The sequence below is a fragment of the Pempheris klunzingeri genome, chromosome 12 (assembly GCF_042242105.1).
Source record: "Pempheris klunzingeri isolate RE-2024b chromosome 12, fPemKlu1.hap1, whole genome shotgun sequence".
In the NCBI taxonomy this organism is placed as follows: domain Eukaryota; kingdom Metazoa; phylum Chordata; class Actinopteri; order Acropomatiformes; family Pempheridae; genus Pempheris; species Pempheris klunzingeri.
Window position 1 is genome coordinate 8714399 of NC_092023.1, and position 21637 is coordinate 8736035.

The 21637-nt window shown below is 39.7% G+C and overlaps 1 protein-coding gene across 1 annotated transcript in view; it reads left to right on the plus strand.

The window, feature by feature from the left end:
• The first annotated feature begins 214 nt into the window (after positions 1-214).
• Positions 215-21637, plus strand: part of rgs7a (regulator of G protein signaling 7a) — a 46524-nt gene continuing 25101 nt past the window's right edge. Inside the window, exon 1 of the mRNA XM_070840664.1 lies at positions 215-292. Coding sequence (XP_070696765.1) covers positions 215-292 — 78 coding nt within the window. The remainder of the gene's footprint in view (positions 293-21637) is intronic.

Genomic DNA, 21637 nt, shown 5'->3' on the forward strand with positions numbered 1-21637 from the left:
GTAGGAGTAGGAGCTCCAAACATCTGCTCCATGTGCAAATGTCAGATGTGTTGAGACGTGATCCAGGCCACAAGTTATGTAAATTGTTGTCTTCTCGGGCTAGGTAAGGGCAAGTCAAGTTCAAGCTCTGTTGTTCTTTTGATGGACCAAAATATCAATTCTGTCCACAACAGGATCACCTGACATTTCCTGTGGCAGATTTACTTACTGGATCATGGCACAGACCAACAGCGGTGGGCAGGGGACCAACGGGGTAGCGGATGAGTCCCCCAACATGATAGTGTACAGAAAGGTAAGACAGACGCTATTTTTAGTCTGCACTTGTGTGTGTGTGTGTGTTCGTGTGTTTCGTGAGTGTGAGTGTGTGTAACTCGCTTGCATCAATTTACTTGACGATGAGCTGTGCAATGGAAATTGCTAATACTAATGGCAAGACAGTGTTCTTGTGCCATGGCTGATTTAGGGTTGTAATGCTACATCAGCTTGATGAGAGCATGGAGAGAACATGCAATTTTTCTCACACAATATGCATGACATGCAAGTAGATTCTGAGCGTGCTTACACACACGTGCAAACAGACACACACAAGCACAGTGAGAAGCCGGGACAGTCATGCACACATGTTATTTTTAAACCATCAGCTTTTATTAAACCATCAGTGATCATGGTGGAGGATGGATTCCTAACTGACTGACATTAATGGAAACAAAAGCAAGCCAAAGGCTTTTTAACCATTGTTCATTATACTGCTAGTGGTGTATTTCTTCACTGTTAAATCTGTTACTACATTAGATAATTGAGAAAGGGAGGGGAGTGAAATGGCCCACTGCTGAGACACCTTAATCCAGTCCTGCTCCAAACATCAAACGGATTAATGAAATAATAATCTGCAGGGGAGATAGCATTTGTTTACTTTGGGTGCTTGAGGTCCAATTATAGTTTCTTATATAAACTTTAACACCTCTAGTGTGACATATTCCAGATACGTGAGGGTATGTGCATTGCCCCCCGTGTGCACTGATGTGGTTGTAATCTTTTCTTCTCGCCGCACAAAAACAGCTAAAATTAATCTATAAATAAGCCATTTTGAAAATTGCTGTTGCTACCATCAGGAGAGGGCTGGTGGTTGCTGGATTTTTTCTGATTGTTTTATAATCCATGCCGTATGTGTTACACTTCTTAAACATAAAATGCCTAACTCACTTATCCCAGGTATAATTATAACATAATTAAGTGGGGCTGGATTCTAGCTTATGGTGTTGTGCTAATTTATTAAACATCTACAGTATCACAGCAGACCGACAACAGCTGTATGTATGTGAACATCACATTGCCTGATGGGCAATGCGGTGTTTCACTTACTCTCAGATGCACCAATGAAGCAATTATTTTCTCATCTTACTTGTGGATGACTCAAGCATTGAGTCCTTCTTTCCTTTCATTCTCTTCACCCTTCAGCGAATGCTCCCATTCCATCTGCGACAGCTTCTGCACACCAGGACGAGGATACGCTTAGCATGATATCATAGATTGACGGTATTTTATAGCACTCACAGCGTGTTAGGCAATATCACTGCCAGTGTGGGACAGGATTTGCTGGAAGTGTCGCTATGCTGGTCGCAGAGAAGAGTGCTTTCGATTTCCTAAGTCACAATTTTTTAGGATCCTCCCAAAGCAAGACGGCAGGCGCATAAACTGGATTGTCCATAATAACGGGGATAACGGAAATACATGAGAGTGACTGGTTTTGTCATTCTTTTTAAGTTTTATTTGTAGAGACAGTAAAGGAAACCATGTCTCTGATTAAATTTCATTTAACAGTATCAAAATATGCAAAGGCATGAAAACTACTTGCATCCTGTATAAGATATTGACTTGATGTCTTTCCAGCTATTCAATTACATGTGATGTCCCTTCCTTTCTCCTGCTATCGATCCAGAAGTCCTGCTTTTTCAATCACGCCACCAAGGATCCGTAGTGTGACGAAGTGTGCAAATAAGCAAAGCTTCCTTAGCCTGTGAGTTTATTTTGCAGCTCTCACCTTCAGCCAGATTTAAATGGTGTTTTGTTATTTCTTCAACATTTGGAGGCAAGACAGACGTCAGACTTAAGGAACTGTTTGTTCTCAAATGTTTTGTCAGATGAATATCTTAGTCATAAAGCTTTCATACATCATCCAATGCTTCACTTCTCACCACTTGACCACACATGGCCGCAGCTTGGCTCTGTACACTGACTGACCTAGATACACTGCAGAATGAAAGAACATGGTGAAAGCAGCGAGAATGAATTTGTCTTTCTGGACTGGGTTTAACTTGAACTGCAATTGGATGAGCGCTGCCTGTAGACGTGCGGATACCGCCAGCATGAGCAGGTGCCCCAAAACCTTTTCAGATGGAGATGACTTGGCAGAGGTGTTGCAACCCACACTGATTGAGCCACACTGAGATGAGGTGAATTCTCAAGTGGGAGAGATACTTTTATGTTCTGTTTTGCTGCTCAGACCTCTTATACATCAATATCATAAATACACAGTGGAAACGCTAATGTTGATATTAACCAACTGGCCACATCTACTCAATAGCTGACAGTGTGTGCGTAGTATATAGTAGTGGAAGCATTATGTAACGCGAGCAGAGGGAGTTTTATGGTTGAGGAAAGCAGAAAGTGGTTTGTAGTCTTTCCACTGGGAGCATAACTATATCCTTTCACTCTCTCAATCTTTCTTTCTCCCTGGCCCATCCACCCCTCCACTCCTGTCATTAATGTCTAATGAAAATTGATGGGTGAGCTGAGGTGTTGACCTGCTTGCTGTTGAGCTGTATGCAGAGTTGTCTGTTTTCCTCAAGGGGGAATGCACGCAAGCGCCTTGCTTGAATGCATACATAGACATAATAAAAATCTAAATGCACAAGTCCACACACACCTTTTTACATGTTGCATTTGCATGTACAAACACACACAGCTGGGTTCGTGATAACTGGTTTATTGACAGTCGCTGGTGACCCTGAAAATTTCATCACTCAGTATGTGCATTCATGGAAGATGCTACCACGTCATATGTCAGAGCTCCTCCAGTTTATCAAGAAATGCCAATAAACCGTTCAATGGAATGATTCATTTCATATGCACACGTCTGTCTGAGGATCTAGATCATTACTTACCACATAAAAGTGATGTCTTGTCTTGTGATGTCCTTCTGCTCGCACATTAACCATGTCAGGCTCATATCATCAAGTCTACCAGATTGTACTGTACGTGTGTGTTTTTTCCATCCCCGCTCACATGTGTGCACCATGAATAATGCTGTGATGCATGCGTGAGCATGTGTGTATGCTGTATGTAGGGCGAATGTTGCTAAGAGAGAGTCCTGAATTTTTTATGCGAGCCTAAAACAGCTCTGGTGAAGTTCATACCCACTCAGCATGAGGAGGGAACATCTTCCCTCACCAGCCAGCACTTTGTGTGTGTTTGCGGCTCTGTATGTGTGCGTCTGTGTGTGAGCCTGTGTCTGTTGTTTGAAATTACGTGAGTGGAAAGACGGAATGAATAAATTGAACATACAGTATAGATATATTTAGTAAACTGTTGATGTATTTTCTACATTCACTCAAAAAAGTGAAAATCCACATGTACACAGTGATCTCTTACAACTGTATTCGGTAGTAATAGAAGTCTTAAGATGAACCTCACCTATTATTATATCCTTGAAGCATTTCTCCTTAGAAATGGCACAGCATTTTGGCTTTTTTCCTTTGCAAGTTTTCTGTTACTCAAGAGAAAATGTGAGATATTTCCTTGATTGGAAAATAACTGTTGCCTCTCCTACATAGAAATTACAGCAATTTTCAAAACAGTGCAACAAAATTCACATCTCCACCAGTTATTTTGCTTGAAATGTAATAATTTAATGATTCTGGAAGTTACAAAATTCTGCTTGCAGCTTTATTTCTAAGATAGTTTTTGCAAAGAGAACAGTTAATGTTGCTTGACTCCAGACAATGCTTCAAATAAATTGATTTACCTTAAAGCAACTGTAGATTTTCCAGTAGTTTCTAGAAAATATGATTTTTAGGACTCCATAAAAGATAAAATAAATGGTTAAAATTGCATTCTTTGCAGTTAGCTGTAACTACTAGAGTCTGATCTTCCTCTGTGGTGTAGTATCTGATAGCTGAGGCGCCAGCCCACTCTTATTTACATCTGAACCGCCGATGGGCATCCAGTAATTGTTCTTCCAGCAGCCAGTGTGGCTTCTGTCTCAGTGTAGAGCCATTAATCCTGCACTGTATGTGTATTTTTTCTGTTCGTTTTCTCTCCTCATACAGCACATGCAACATTGTAACACGCTTCTTTTGTTATCTTCAGTCAGTGCGGGAGAGCACTATTTTACTTTGTGGTGCTTACATAGATATCAATACTTTATGTCTTTGAAGTAATTGGTCCCTGGTGAAACTTGTTCTTCTCTGCAGATGACAATGATATGAAAAGAGTGTTTGAGGCTGTGGTTCTCATTGTTCCTGCACATTTCACCACATTGCAGTAAACAAACTGTCTGTTGGCATGATGGCCGATAAGTGTCAGATAATGGAAAATAAAACCTCTCATAAAGTGTAATTATTGTAACATTTATTTCATGTTCAGGTAACTATTTGACCTGATGGTAGATGCAAAACTACCATGGAGTATAAACATGTTTTCACGGGTTCCTTTACAACCTTAAATAAAATGAGCTAGTTCCTGAATATATGCTTCAAATCATCATCATTCAGCATGATGATTTAATGCCATATGACCAAATACTATATTACATATCATGGTTATAACTTTGACCAAAATGCTATATGGCAACATTTTTCAATCTTTATGCAATGACTACCAAAGAATCTGAGACTCAGGCTGCTCTCAGCCCAAAATAGTGTTTCCATACAATATAACATATAACAGGAATTACTCCTGAGAATAATAATGTCAAAAAGATCATTAACATTTATTTACAAGCTTTTGTTCTTATAGTGTTTGCACTCCACCAGTGTTTTCAGCTTGAGGGAACTCTGTCCTTCACACTTTTGACAAGGGTGTTGATGCTGCACTGTGAGATTTGAACCATTTCCCCTTAGTGTGACTCAGTAATGAAGTAATGAACAAACAGAAATAACAAACAGGGCAAAGGTATTGCATGCTATTGATTTGTCAATTGATTAAGTGGTTGTGTACAAGAGATCATTTTGCAGAAACAAGACTGTCCCTCTCCTCTGCATCACTGCAACACGGCAGTAATACAGTATTGTTTGGTGATGCAGAACTGCAGTCATTATTAATACACTGTGTCTCACTAGGTTCACTCTTCAGCAGAGATCAGCACAGATCTCCTCATTTGAAAGCATCTTTCAATCTAGGCCTAATCTGCATGTGTTAAACCTACCGTATATCAGCCTGCCCTATCATCAATACAATTTCCCAACCATCCTACATTGTTCATGAGTCATAAAGCAGAGGGAACTGAATACATTTTCAGCTTTTTCTCAGTTAAGAGCCAGATTGAAGGGTTCTTGTTCTGCCTTTCTCCCTCAATCTGCAATCAGAAGATCAGGAAGACTGCGAGTAAGTGGGAGAGAGGGGGGTGAGGTGGGATGATCTATAATTGCCAGATCAGAAAGAAATCTTTGTGTATGAAGTAGGGCTCTTTGTATGTCAGCTTGCCAGCCAGGCGATTTCTCTTCCTGTGTATGAAAACATGCATGTTCTTTTTTGCACACACTGTTGAGGGAAAGTGTGGGTGTTTGGCAGACACTGTTGGATGGAAAATTGGCATTTTTGGTTTTGTGTGTCAAACTAATCCATTTTTCTTGTATTTGCTGACATCAATACCTAAACGCCAATTAGAGGGGCTGGCATTAGTGACACATGCTGCAGTCGATAGTAGTGCAATTCTGGTATCTCATCATACTACTCGGGGCTAAGATAATGCACTCGGTCATGCCGCGTCTTGTCACAATACAATGCATAACTGATACATTCCACAAATACCATACGTGACTGCAGGCTTGCATACAGTGTGTGCAGTACAGTTTATGAGTTGCTCATTCTCCTATTTTTGGTCTTCAAAGAAAACAAATAAACAGAAAGAAAGGCACACGGAAAAGACAGTAGATGGCACTATGAGACGCAAATTCTAAGAGTTACTCTATCACTTACCACATCTCAAAACTCTATTTGAATACTCTATCTGTCTTTGATAGCTTCACATTTTCATTAGCAAAATAGTGTTTAGGGGGTATGAAATGCTATCATGATTATATTTTATTGGAAAAAGCATCAAAACGTGTATTTGACAAATGTCCAACTTTGGAGCCCCCTGTGGTAGTATCAAATATGACACTGTGGCACACTGTAATGCCACACTACTGAACTACAGAACATGTAGATTGCACATATCTACAAAACACTGACAGTGTTGATCCTTTTTTTTAATGTATTCCTATATGAAATATGTGTATTCGCTCTCTTGCTTGGAGTGAGATAAAAGGATCGATACCACTCTCATATCTCTGTGTTCAGCCTACCAGCACCTCTGAGGCTCGCTAATTAACATGTTATACATGTTTGTACGGCTTAAATAAGCTAGATAATGCGTTAATAAATGAGATAATATGTTAATTATCATAAAGACAGTTTCCAGTCTTTATGATGAAGCGAACCAGCTGCTGGCTCCAGCTTTATATTAAACAGACAGATATGAGAGTGATATCATTCTCTCATCTAACTCTCGCCAAGAAAGCAAACAAGCATATCTCCAAAAATATAGGACTATGCTTTTAAACCATCGTTAATTTTATGCCACTGGATGATCATTGTCATCGTTCAACACCTACTTCTAATATATGACCGAATCCAAAACTGGATTTCATAGTTGGTGATTGAACTCAAGATGGCACAGTACTTCCTGCATGGGCACTAAATGCTGCCAGTGATCACAGTCACAATCATAAGTGTATTAGTTTCATACTAACATAATTGTGGGTGATAAAGTTACATGATAAAAAACTAGCTTGGTGTATCCAATCAAACAAGATACTCCTTATACTGCAGGGTTAGTCACCGAGGTGACAGATTTAATAGTGGACTTCGCTGGGTGATGCTGTGGGCTGCTCCGTGAAGACAGCGAAAATATACTTAAGCCTGTGTTGCTCTAAGCTCTCCCCTCTGTATATGTCTGGCACAGCTGGAGTCTTTAGTCCTGCCTGTTTGAGGTTATATAAGGGTCTAAGGAAGCCGGGGCATTAAGATAGAGAATGACTCAGGCCTCGTCATTTAATTCCAACCGAGCGTTTAGCGAATGATTACAGGAGAACTGTGGTCAGAGTTGTGAATGAATCCTCTGCCATCTCCAGTGTGATGGTCTTAATGAGGACAGAGATGCTCAGTTAGGACTAAAGAGGAAACAGAGAAAATGAGAGGGGGGGAACGTGTAGAAGGAAAGGGACAGGATGACAGTTTGATCTGGATTTTTCTCTGTATTCACCACACACTAGGTATGTGTCTGTGCATCCATCCAAAACATCTCTGTGTCCTTATTCTCGCCTTGTTTATATCTCTGTCCCTCCTCTCCTGACCCTCCATCTCTACAAACACCATCTGCATCTCAACTGTTTCCATGCAGTTCCTGCTTCTGATACGCTCCAATGTTGCTTCTGCTGACGGCTCGTTCCTTCCCACACTCCGTCTACAATGTATAAATTCCTGTTTGCCTGATTGTCTCTATACATCTTGATGCGTCTCTGTTTATTGTATAAACCCGGTATCCTGTTTGCTTCTCATTTTGCAGTTGTCTTCCAAATACCTCCACATCCAGTCGCATGTAGCCTGTGCGGAATAAATCCATGTCACATACTTTAAGATAGGTCTAAAGCATTCTCTGCTGGCTATGTCTGAAGTCAGATAACAACTGTGAGGTATTTCTGATATGTATTTCTGTAAAAAAATGTAACATGTAGTGCTGCATTTCTTTAGAGACACAATTTTGGTTGTGAAGAATTATGTTTGATAATATAAAGACATCAGATCCATTATGTGAGCTATGACAGTATTCGCTAATTTCTCCCAATTGCAAAATGAACTTTTTCGAAAATGTCAGTGCTTCTGAAAATCTGTGATAACATCCATTCTGCCAAAAAAAAAAATAAAATGGCAGCTCTGTTCTCCAAAACAAGCACAGTATATTTTATAGCAGCCTCAAATCATTGCCAAAGCTAAAGTCATATTTGCACGTCAAGAGCCTTCAAAAGTAAATAGAAATAAGAAATCTTGTTATCTTCTCCGCAGAGAATTTCATGCACTACCTCCCTTCTCTGCAGTGTATTTTGGCAGCTTGAAGCAAGAATGTAGTCTTTCTGCAAAACATCCTCTTACTTTTCTGTCTCTGTCTAGACTTGTGAAAACAGTTCTCTCTGTCCCAAGATTTTTTTATCCCAGTTTCCCTCAGTGTCTGTCTTTTGCTCTGGTGTTCGCACTTTGCCCTCTCCTATTTCTATTCCCCTCTCCCGTCTCACTCTGTCCTCACACTCTCTCATGCCCCCTTTTGTTCGGTCTGAGGTCTTTGATGTTTCTCACATACTCGCAATATCACACTAACTTTCTCTCTTTGTCTCTCTTGCACTCACCCTGACACACACGTGCACACTCTCTTTCTACACCCCCCTCCCAGGTGTTTGGTTCCCTACCAGTGAAGCATCCATCCACCTCTGTCCCCTCCTCTCACATCCCTCGCCTCTCTTTGAAGTCATCAGAGCCCTAGTCAGAGCCCATGCCACTCCAGTCAGCTTTTATCCTCACACAGAGAAAAAGAGAGAAGAGGAATGTATTTAGACTCCGCCGGAGCACAGTCATCTCTCCTCCTGTGTGAAATGATTCACTTGTGACTCATAGCTTTATTGGGAACTCTCTCTAAACAAACAACCACTCGATGTGGCATTTTCCATCCAAATTGACTGGAACTGTAACTGAGAGTGCTGGCCTGATTGTCCCCCTGCAGCTCGGTGCCTCTCTCAACAATGAGGAGTCGTTCTCCCAGAAGCAATCATGTCTCAGTGATTAGCCTGCCATGACTGAGTGCAATCGCACAAATCCAATACCAGCAAAATAATAAAAGTCAAACAACAATTGTTCCAAAGGGTACATTTTCATATGTTTGAGACATACATTTTCATTTGACTAACAGACGGAGACACGCCTTTGTCTAAAATCCTACACTTCTCAACTCATCCTTGTGGCAGACAAACAGACACACACATTACTCTCAGCCTGCAGGTTGCAGTTGCGCGGAGCAGCTTCCACCTGCAGCCTACTGAGGCTCAGAGCTTCACACCATTAGTTCAGCTTAGCAAGCACAGCCATCCACAGTGCAGCCTAGTCTATAAACCCCGGGCGCCATCTTGATTCAACCTGCTGCTGCTTCTTTCTCATCTCCTGTCAATCCTAAAATGTAGCATAACAATGATTTTCAGAATTGAATAAACTGCAAGGAGCTTTGGTGTGAGCTCCTTAAATAGCTTAGATATATGTGTAAGTGTCCTTATGTCAGACACCATTGTTTTAGAAAAGTACCCTAATAATGCTCAAGTCAGGCAAACTTTGAATTATACCAATCCATTCTGCTATTGTATAGTTAAGTTGAGTTCTTTGTTATATTTAAATACAAAATGTGGGATTCAATTGTCTTAGCTTGCTGGTTATGTAATCTGAAGAATATGCTAAGCAGGCTATACTATTTCCATATATTTTCATATTTGGAGGTGCACATGAAAATATTATGTCAGCTGTAAAATATGAAGAGGTAAATTAGGATCTGGATGGAGGGAAGTTGGCCTCATTAAATAAATTCCAAGTCTGTCTTTCTTGTTCAGGCAGCTATGTAAACAAGATGATTAATCACAACTATTCTGATATAGTTGGCAATGGAAATACATTAACAGTTGCTTGAAGTCATGCTAACTGTGCAGATACACACAGACTGCACTAAAATATTCCAATGACTATTTGATGGATTGCCATGAGATTTTGTACAGGCATTCATGACCAGCAGTTAATGAATTGCAACTCTTAGTTAGTGATCCAGACAGACTTTTCCACTCGCATCATCATCAGGTCAAGCCTGTTGATTTCCTCAGTACTTTGCTTTATGACCAAATACCTGCAAACTAAAATTAAAATGTTGATTTAGAATAATGCTACACATGCTCTTTTTGGGCATAATGTGGTCACTATCTGAAAACAAAACCCCTGCCCTTCTACTTTCATTAGAATTCCTTATCATGGCAACCATTTTTTTTTTTCATCTTGGTTCTCAGACACTGAGTCCTAGCAGTTGTCTCCTATAGTGACTAATTGCTTATTGAGAAATGGACAATACTGTCTAGAATGGTTGTGCTTTCTCCTGCCGTCCGCTTTCTTTCTGCTGTCGTGGCTGGTGGCTGTTCAGTTGGCATCCCCATGACAACCACACCAGCAGTCTGTCAAATGCTATTATCTCAAACACTTCAATAATGTGTCCAGCACACCCTTAGCTAGCAAAGTGACAGTACATGAGTGTGTTTATTTGTGTGTATGTGTGTGTCTCAGTATTTCTGTGGTGGTCCATGTGTATGAGTGAGAAAACACTCGCACACTTTAAACAGTGCTGCTCAGTCCATGAAAGTCTTCATTGCAGTGGCTGAGCTTATGCATATTTCACTTATACCTGCATTAATGAAAGGTAAGAGCGTTAACTGAAATACTGCACTATGGTATAATTTATACTTTACTGGAATTTTTCCATTTTATGCTACTTGAAGATTTTAAATAAAAAAGATCTATCATCAATTTTTGCAGTTATACAGTTATATTGTTAAGGATTAAACAACTGTACCCAAAGTAGTTACAGTTAGCTTCATCCTGATCATCTACAACATTGAAATAATGCCTACATTAGTAATGATCATAAAATAACACTTAAAACTATTATTGTTGTCAGAATCAGAATCAGAATTCTTTTTATTGTCATTATGCACAAAGCACAACGAAATTGAAATAATAATTTTTAATTAACTATATTTAATTATAATTAACACCATCCACCAAAACGACAAAAACTGGACATTATAATCCTCTTAAAGGTAGGATTTCTTGCAGATGACGAATATCTTTGCACCAGGCTGAAAAATTATGTTTCACAGCCCTCTCTGGTTGAAAGTTGCCAGCTTTGTTGCATCACAGCCACCATTACTGCTGGGTGTTGACAGAGGTGTGCACTGTTGCACCTGTAACCACACCAACAGTGATACCACAGTGTACTGACCCACGCTGGCAAAAACTTTAACATCACTGCAGCGAGGTGAGAAATAAACCAGCAGAAGTAGGATTTTCAGCTGGTGTTTAGTTGTTCTTTAAGTACTTTTTCTGCTAATACCAACGTACTTTTCCTCATGTAATGTTCTGCTCCTTTGTACACTGTTTATTGCTTCTTTTATTTGAAAAAAAGGCTCTGATTTTTTTTTTTTTACCACTAATAATTAGAACATACTGTTTTATCAGATTCTCTATCTCTTCTCCGCCCAGCCTGTAAATCAGTGACTGGATATTGTTAACAGTGTTTCTCTTCTCCCAATAAAGCCCCACCATAGATCTTGTAGACATGTATATTGGCAGCATTGCCTCTTTTTTTCTTGCTGCCTGTGCTGGACAAAAGATAAAATATGTTATCTAAGCTTGAGCATTGTGAAAGAAGACAAGGTCAGGTTTAATGAATGCATTAGGATATGGTGGGAAGGGTCTTTGTATGCCTTGCAACAGACTGATATGATTTGTTGATATTAGCCTCTCTTGCCTGTAATGTCAGCAGAGCCCTGTTTGTAAATGGAAGGGCTGGTATATTGGAGCAAGTGAGAGAGGATATGTCAGGGTGAAGATGGATGCCTCATTTGAATGATTTGAATTGCCAGATTCTGACAAGATTTTCTATTAATGAATCTGTCCTGCATGAATGGATAAATTGAGGTTATCTATTTTTTCTACTGGCCTCATTTGCACCATATATATATGACAAGTTGACAACCATGTGACTCTTGCCAATTATGATGTGCAGCACTATAGCCTACATCCGACCACAACTGTGATAAAGTTTAAATTTGACTTCCAGTGAGTTACTACAGGTTTTAAACTATGTATCCTAAATGTCACCATATTAATTGTTTTTACCTGATGGTGGTCTGAATCACTTCACGAGTGACTGTCATCCATCATCTTCATTGCTCCGTAGTTCAAGTGTCACTTGCGTTAAGCAGTCTGCCCTTATCGGTTTATTGTCTATCTCGACTGTTGTGTCCTCTGAAGTGTGCATGTGTGCGTGTGCTGTCAGATACCCAGTCCTTGTCTTGTCTGTGTTCTGCAGACAGGAGAAGGCAGAAGAATGTCAGCCTGCCAGTATCCAGCTGCTTCTCTCTCATTGGCATTCGGGGCACATAGAGCCGTCCTGAGTGTCTGTTGCACGTGCCAAGGAGGAATGTGGGAAATAAGGGGATGGAGAGAGGAGGAGGATAGGAGTGAGGCTCCCTCCCTCTCATGTTATGTGAACCTAAAAATAGACAGCATCCTTCCTTCTTTTCTATTCCCAGTGCATCTCTGCATCCATACCCAGCATCCCTCCCTGGATCTCCCTCTCTGTTTTCCTCTCATCCTTGTCCTCTTCCTCCTTGTCTCTCCTTTGGTCTAAGTAAACATGCTCTCTGGTGCCCAATGATAAGACTCCTCAAGTGTAATGCCAGACAGTTTGGACACTGCTAACAGGCTCGACTTGATGAAGGATTAGCTATAGGGGCGATTTCATTTATAACACTACAGTATTCCCATGGTCTGACTTCACCGTTCAAACACCAAAAATAAAAGCATGACCGCTAAATGCTCCTAAGAACAAATCCCCTGAACAACTACTGATTGCTAATCACAAATGAAGGCTGAAATCACAGTGTGATCTTTTAAAACCAACCGTTCATTAATCAAATGTTTTATCCTATTATGAATCTGTATGTGTATTTTTTTCTGCATGACTGATCAATAGATGATGACATATTGGCACTTAGATACTGTTGTGTTCATTTTTGGAATACTTTTACAGTACATCTGAAAGTAATGCAGCTTTCTTGTTCCTTTATCTATTAATTTATGATCGCATGCTGTTTGAGTCATGAAATCATGGTAGGTGGGCAGAAGGGATATTGGCTTTCAGTGGATTATGTTCTAGCACATGGCCAACCTTGGCTTAGTCATCGCGCCCACTGCACGCCCACCCAGAAGATGAGAGTGAGAGAGAGTGAGAGGAAGAGAGAGATAGAGAGGTAGAGAGAGAGAGACAGGGGGAGAGGGAGAGAGGGAGAGAGAGGCCTTGCCCTAAGAACACTATCCCACCATCAGCCAGGAATGCCAGATGATAGTAGATTTAGAAATAGACAGAAATCAGTGTCCAGAAAACTCGACCACTGTATGTAATAGAGATGAGATTAATACAAATAATTTGGATAACAGTGAAAACAGAAGTAATGCACGACAAATTAGTGTATGTGTGAGCTCAGGGCCACTTGTACTGAGAAAGCACAGTGTTTAAGTACAAGTGCAATAAAAGTACAAGCAGTTTTATAGTAGATCCCACACATAATCAGTGTTACCACTCAGTGTCTACCATTACTAGTCTACCTACTGCTTGTACTTCTTCTATTAATGCTGTTTCTATGAGGTTTCTATGAGTTATACTCCAATGTCTGTTACTGCAACTGCTAGTACAGAAGTTACTGATTTCAAAACAGCTGCATTATATAGCACTACAATTAGGAAAAAAAGGATCCTATAAAGTTAGAAACACATTAGCAAACACTGATGTATTAGCCAACTGTGGCCTATTTACATATTCAGCAGACACAGAGCAAATTAGCAGTTATTTGATGTTGTGTTTCTTCATCTTATTTGTCAGATAGATATGATTTTTGTAGAATTATCAATAGAAATATCTCTGTTGAAGTTCGTGGCATCATAGCACCACCCTGGACAGAAAGTAAGAAGATGGAACTGCAAGTCTGTTTCACTTTGCCGTTAGACCAGTGATTCTCAACTGGTGGTGATTCTTTGCTTGGAGAAAAACGTATATGTTAAAAAAAAAATCCAGTGCTTTTATTCTGACGGGGATTTATTATGCAGCGGCGCGCCGTCTATTCACACTCCTGAACAGTAGGTGGCGCTAATGCCCTGTAATGCTAATTGACACCCGTCATTTCACAGTATAGAAGAAAAGCCGCAAAGTTTGTTTTCATGCTAATTGAGCAAGTTCGACACCGACTACATGAGATCTGGATTTTCTTACATTGAGGACAAAGGAGGACAAAAACCTCAGCGAGGTGTTTCACCTGCGGCTGAAGGGAGTGCTGCTTAATTTTCTTCAAAGCACAATGTTATTCAGTATCTGAAAAGGCAGTCAGAAGAAAAGTAAATTTTGTGTACTTGAATCTTTTTGAATTCTACTTTTTCTTTAATTTATTTTGAGTTTGTGAATAAAAACTGCTTCTGAAGAAACTGAATTGTTTCCACAGTGCAGTGTTGGTTGTCAGTGAGTGAGGATTCTCAGCCAAAGCTACAGAATTTGAGTCTTTTTCAAAATACTTCTCAGCAGTTGCACTGTTTTTATTTCATGTTTGTGCATGAAAGCACTGTTGAGTCTGTTGAAGTTACTGAAGTGTTCTGTATGTTGTAACAGCCTCCGGATCAGTGGCTTATTACTACTGGTTGAATATTGTTAATATGGGGCTGTTCTGTATGGATCCAGTTATCACAGCTACAGTTACATTAATTACATTAATATTCTTCAAACCTCGTGTCCCTAAGATGCACCTTTAGGATTTTTCTTAAAATGCAGCTAATTGAGTGTTTCTCGAGCATCGCCACTTGCTGGTCATTTTGGTTTATCATTAAACTTGTTTTTTTTGTGTTGGCATACTGTGATATCTCACGTTCAAACTGCACCATCTTTTCATTAAATACATTTGAGAGGTCGAAAATGCTCCTCGATTTGGGTCGCGGCTTGTCATCAAGGGGTGATGGTGGCTGAGAACCACTGCGTTAGACAATAAACAAGCCAGATCCTTGCAGCTTACGCAGATCTACAAACACACCAACATTGCTTTACCATTTCTTTTAATTCAATAATTGACAAAACAAATGAAGGAACGGCACTCCCTGTTTAAATCTACATTTGTTTTGCTGGTTTACCATAGATAGAATAAGTATATAAGAGTATTAACACTACAGAGAGTATTACACTATGAAAATTAGTAAATTGAGGTGTAATTTGCACTGGAACAGAACACTTAAATACAATCCATCAGGAATTGTATAATAGTCTAAATTTGCTGTGGTTGCATAAAGCATGAGATGGCAGAAACCTACCGGCTGGCAAATTTGGAACAAGAACTGCATTAACCGCAGCAATGTCAAATGAGGATAAATGCCAGTGTTTTTTTTTTCCAGGGAGCAGGCATAGCTGGCTGACTACCTCTCATCCATGATTCAATGCTTGTCTCTTTCTCTCTAGTAGAGGGTTGTCCCTTGGGGAGGGAGATGTTGAGGAGTCGAGGGAAATATTGAACATCCTCCTGCAGCCATCCGCCAGGGACCATGATACTCTGGGGACATTAGGGGGAAGGAGGCCATGTGTTCTAAAAAGCAGTAGAAGTTTATGAAAATACTGTGAAAGGGGGCATTTTGGATGCTCGTATTTGTTGGCAGCCATCTGGAAAGCATTCTAAATGAACTAGTGATAGTACCATCTTTCTGCAACTGCTGCTCCTGCTGTTGTGCACAGGAAGGCTTTACTAATACGTTTTTATTATTAGACTTCCAGCAAATATTATGCACTACCAACGAAGCAGTATATCATAAGAGACATTTACTGATGTTTGAGATGTAAAGGGAGATTGATTATTATTCAGAAAAATATCTATGTAACTTAAGTTTCCTGGAAAGATAGATTTGGGATGTGGAAATAGTAATCTGGCCAGTTTTACTGCCAAAATCATCTAAATTTCACTTTGCTCAGCCTGCTCGGGCAAGACCACAGATGAAATGTTCCAAGAGACATCAAAGCGGCTGTACAACAGATGATTGAATGTTCTCTGTTTCACTCAGACATCACACACAAAGTATTCCTTCACCTGGTCAGACTAAATTACCGCTCAGTGGGCTGTGACTGTGACTTTGCTTCTGATTTTCATCCTGGAAATATATGGACTATTTGCTGAAATTAGTTTCTGAATAAATCAGAGTCAAGAAGTACATCATGAGGCTGCAACGTCTAGCTCACTTTATGTATTCTGCACTATGTTTAAATATTTATTTGAGGTCAGGGAGTTTCACACCGTGGCAAGACATCATCATAAATGATGGCTTTTACTTCTGGATGCAGTCTGTCTTGGCTGAAATCAACAAAAATGTAGCTCAAAAAGGAGAACTGTCTGCGTGAGTTTGAGACTAAAGGTGTCAGCATGCTTAAAATGAACCGGCTCATACATGTCATCCAACCATGTCTGAAGACAAAAGCTTTTTTGAATAGCCACACACGCTGCATGAAAAGCTGGCTGTTATATAGGGGCAGGATGCTGTGAATCATACAAATTGGGATACTCGTTTAACGGTGTTGCACTTGTTTGTACTCACAAAAAGTGACAGAGGTAACTGCAAAATGATAGAAGAGAAATTGAAAGAGAGGATCAAACCCTGCACTCTTTCTCCCCTTTGCACACCTGGAAATTTGCCGTGTGAAGTGGGCATGCTTTTGGGATTGTTGGCTTCGGAAAGTTACACATATTATCAGCTGCAGCCCCAACCCAGCATCTGATGTTATAAAGTTGTGATGAGAGGGGACCAAACACTTAAGTTTAAGCATACTGACACCTTCATGAGTCTGATGTTAATTTCTGGCACTGAATTATCAGCCAGTTCTTACATTACCTACTCTTTTTTACACTATGACAGTTTCAGTATATTACACATCACATGTTACTAATTCATTACATTGAATCAAACATTATAGAGAAAGTGAACGACACAGAAGCAATAAGTCTTTGAGTTTATTATGTTGCTATATTAAAAGTTCCCAGAGTCGTGCTGTTATTCTATGAATGGGTCCAGGTTTGCTTTACCTCATGTTGCTATATCTCATGTAATTGTTTCACACTTTTACGCTCATCTACAGGTGGCTGTAACATACCAACATATGGATAAGTGATGCCTTAGCAAAGGCCGGGAAGAGGTAGACTGCTCGCATGCAATCATCAATGTAAACAATGCAGGATTCAGAATATTTACTAAATCAACTTTGCACATGTTTTATGAGGAAGTAAATGTATTCAAAGTGTTTGTTAGAGCTCAACGATACACATAATGGGTTTTGGTGCGCAACACAGAATATAAACATAACTTTTGTTTGTTTACAAGAAAACTCCACACTTTTACCAGCATGGAACAATTCACAATTCACAGTTTGACTCCAGTAGATTTGATTTGCTTCAGATATTTGAATAATTTAATGTATTATTCACATTAATATCCTTTCAGACAAACTTACAGACATTAAAGATGCTATATTTAAGCACACACAGAAAACAACACAACAACATGCCACTCTGGTAACCTTAAGTCAATAACACCACATGGGGAATCAAAGATAGTCTTGTTTGCCCACAAAACATCAGTCTCACTTTCATGCATTAGCAAATCAGACAAAATCAGATCAAGCCATTAAAAGGCTCTCAGTCACACCTTGAGGAAGATTTCAAAGCTGAGGAAGCATCATAGTTGACAACATCCATTCGTGATCATCCAAATAAACCAAAGAAAGAAAGCCATCTGTCCTTCACTGTCCATCTGAGCTCACTTTTAATGTTGCTGTGGCTGCTACGAGAAAGCAGATTATGTTTTACAGCAGCATCAGGTTTTTCTTATCACAGTCCTCCATTATGGAAATAATGGACTAAGCAGAACACCAGCAAGTGGTACATTATAAAACACATTAATGATATTAGGTGTGAGGATAGAGGAGGAATAATTTTCATCTAAAAAATTCATAGATCTTTGCAGTTTTCTGGAAAGACAAAAGCATGAACCGCAAATGCTATAGAAGCACATTGGCTCCTCAGGTTCCTCCATACACTTCCATCAGGGATGTAATGTTATTATAAATGACATATTATGAAGAATAAAGATGCCAGAGGGAACAAATGTGCAGAGTGAGAGAACATCCTGAAGTGTGAAACAGAGAAGTGACATCCCCGGAAACAGATGCTCCATTTGACTGATGGCTCAGTCTCAAGCTGGAGCTTGATTGTGTACACAAAGACAGAACTGTATTGATGAATGCAAATCAAACCACAGATGCTGTTAAAAGGCTAATAACTGATTCGCAGAATCTGCCTCACAGCATATAGAAACAGACCTACTGTTTGGATGGAGTAATTGTCCACCCTCCGGGCAGTGTTGTCACCTGGGCATCTGCTCCTCATGTTCCATGATCCTTGCCTGCTGTGAAACAGACTGACCCCATCTGAGAGCCTCAGCATATGAGAAGTAAAAGGTTATGAATAGAGAAGAGTGCAAAAGAGACAATAAAAATGCAAAATAAGCAGCCATAAGGATAACGGAAGAAACTCAAGATGCAGGCAGAGAAGAGAAATGCGTTTAAAATAGGATGGATTATAAATCAGTGTAGGTCCTGTAAGATTAAATGTGTTCTCTCATTTTGTATTAGACTCTTTTCCACTATATAATTGTTTAACATACTCTACTCCCTCTGGGTTGTGGTATCACCCACAGTAGTGCTGAGAGAATTAGTCAATTAAGTCGATTGACAGGAAATTAATTGCTCTCTATTTTGGTAATTGATTAATGTTTTAACTCACTTTTCAAGCAAAAATGGCAAATATTTGGGAACAGCTGCTCTCTCTTCATTATGTCAGTGTAAATTTTGTAGACCAAACAATTTGGCAATTAATTGAGACAGTAACAGGCGGCTTAATCAATAATGAAAATAACAATTTGTTATTAGTTGATTAAGAAATTAATTTAAACTACACATGGTGGGAGCAAAAGGAACAGGAACAGGAAACAAACAAATCTCTTTCCTGACCCCTAAACAATATCAACCTATTGCTTTCTCTCCATGTATTTCATCCCCCCCAACCCCACGCTACCCCCCACAACTACGTTCTTTCTTTCTCTCTTATGAATGAGCGATGGCAAACTGCCAAAGATGTCCTTGTGATAGTGGCCACAGACTGTGTTGCTGTGGTAACTCGGAGACTTAAGATTCATGGCATCTATTCAACAACCTTGTCAGCATGAGCTCAATAACTTCCCCCACCTTTCTGGAAGGTAATTTTATTTTGAATGTCCGAGTGGTGCAGTGCTGCACAGATGCAAGCTGAAGTGTCTGACTAACTTTGTTTAGCCACCAGCGTAACATTGTTTTGTTCATGTTAGTGAACAGCAGCTTGTTTGTCGAGCTAATATGTTTAGTGCTTTATCTTAAGCTTCCCAGTCATGCACAAAATTATGGCTGTTTGCTGTATACGTGCTGTAAACAGCACATGCAGTATTTTGCTTGTGTATTTATGTTTATTCTGACACAAATATTAGTGTGCTGGTATCTAATTGATTGTACAGTAGTTGGGTGAGATCATGGCGTGGGGGCTGGATTTCAAGTGCATTATCTGCAGTGAATATTTGGATTCGATACTGATAGCTGGGACTTGACTTTGACTCGACTTTTTCTCGACTTTGGTTGGCAAAGCATCACTTGTGTTTCTGTATCACTCAGTCATATGGATTTTTTCCTCACCAACGCAAAGACTTCATCTCATGCGTGTACAGTATTACCATAATCCATAGCACATATATACGTTGTGATAATTTGGCTCTTTGTATTGATCATTAGGTTTATTTCGGTCGAAATATCACAGCACAATACCCTATAGATTACGCTGTGCAGCCTTTCAGTGAACCCAGTCCTTTTTATGTAAAGCTGTGGAGGGTTATTAAAACGTTCTGCTTCAGCAATATTACTGATTGATTTGTCCAACATTCATTCATGATATACATGAATGAGGCATACATCATATCTACAACACTGCAATGACATCGTTTTACTTACTCACAATGTATTTAGAATAATTTCACTTTAATAATTAACATTGATGTGAGGGTTTTCGCTTTTTGTTTTATTACCGAAACACTGCTTTACATTCCTGGACATTATTGTTACTGTTGTATGTGATTGATTTAAAAACAAGAGCTGTATCATGGCCGAGCAAAGTGCTATTGTCTAACAAAGGCCATGTGTATACGAATGCCTTTGGTCAGTGTATTTCCTGCGTTTTTGGTGGTAAATTAGCAATTGACTGGCCAGGGCAGCTAGGAAAAGTGCATTTATCATTCACTTGTGTATATTTATTGTCACTCGGTGAGCAGAGAAAGAAAGTTCTTCAGGAGGAGATAAACACTTTGGAGATTTAGAGCTTATATAAGAAGTGATAATCTAATTAAGGCTGTTTGAAAAAAGGTGTTTGGGTTCATCAAGTGCTGAGATTTCTCCTCCTCCCCTAAATCTAGGTCACCACTGGAGAGGAACAGCGTCACTTGAATATGTCGCTATTGCATACAGATACAGAAGGTAATGGCTAGACAGGCAGGGAGTCATGTCTATTAAAGTAAATAAAGTAAATAAGCCAATGTAGCCATCAAACTGGAAATTTTTGAGAAATGATTAACATTATGCTTTGTCTGTATCGTGTCCTGCTCTTATCCCCTAAAGTAAAGCATGAAGAACATTGTGTTTTTGGATTTGCTCCATATGCAAATGCACCAGCCTGTCTAGGAGAGATGTGTGATTCATTTGTGGTAACATATCACCTCACTGTGCGTTAATGCAACTCTAGTGTAGGCCTTTAAGTGGTTTTGTTGTCACAATATTGATCCTATTAAAAGTTATTGACCTTGAATTGTGGTGGCGTGTTTTGTATCTTTCATAAACCACTGCTGGTTTTTAAGGGCAAATAAATTTATAAAATACTATCTCTCAGCCTTCGCCACAGGTTTTGCCTCATTCATGGCGCCATGGACTGCAGTTCAGAAGGAAATGAGATCAAGCAACTGAAAAGACCGTTTTATCTAGTCGAGCTGTCACGCAATATAGCCGCAGGTTCTATTCAGGCTGCTCCTTCACCGCCTTAGGCAGCCAGACTTGAGCTGGTAGTCACCTATTTTGATGTTGTGCTTTTTAAAATATAATAATCCCCACCTTCTGGGATCATAAGCTTTTATAATGTGAGCGTGTGTGTCTGTCTTTGTCTATGTGTGTGTGTGCATCTCTGCATTCTGTCAGACTGCATATGCTCTGCTTGCAATGTGACTGATAATCGCTGTGTGTTTTCTGTGTCATTTAACGCTGACAATGTCTTTGCTGTGTGCGTGTGTGTGTGTGTGCGCGTGCGTGTGTGGAACCATGCGTTCCTCTGTGATGTGTGAGTGCATATTTATGTGATGCAGAGTTGGGAGGAATATCTCTTCT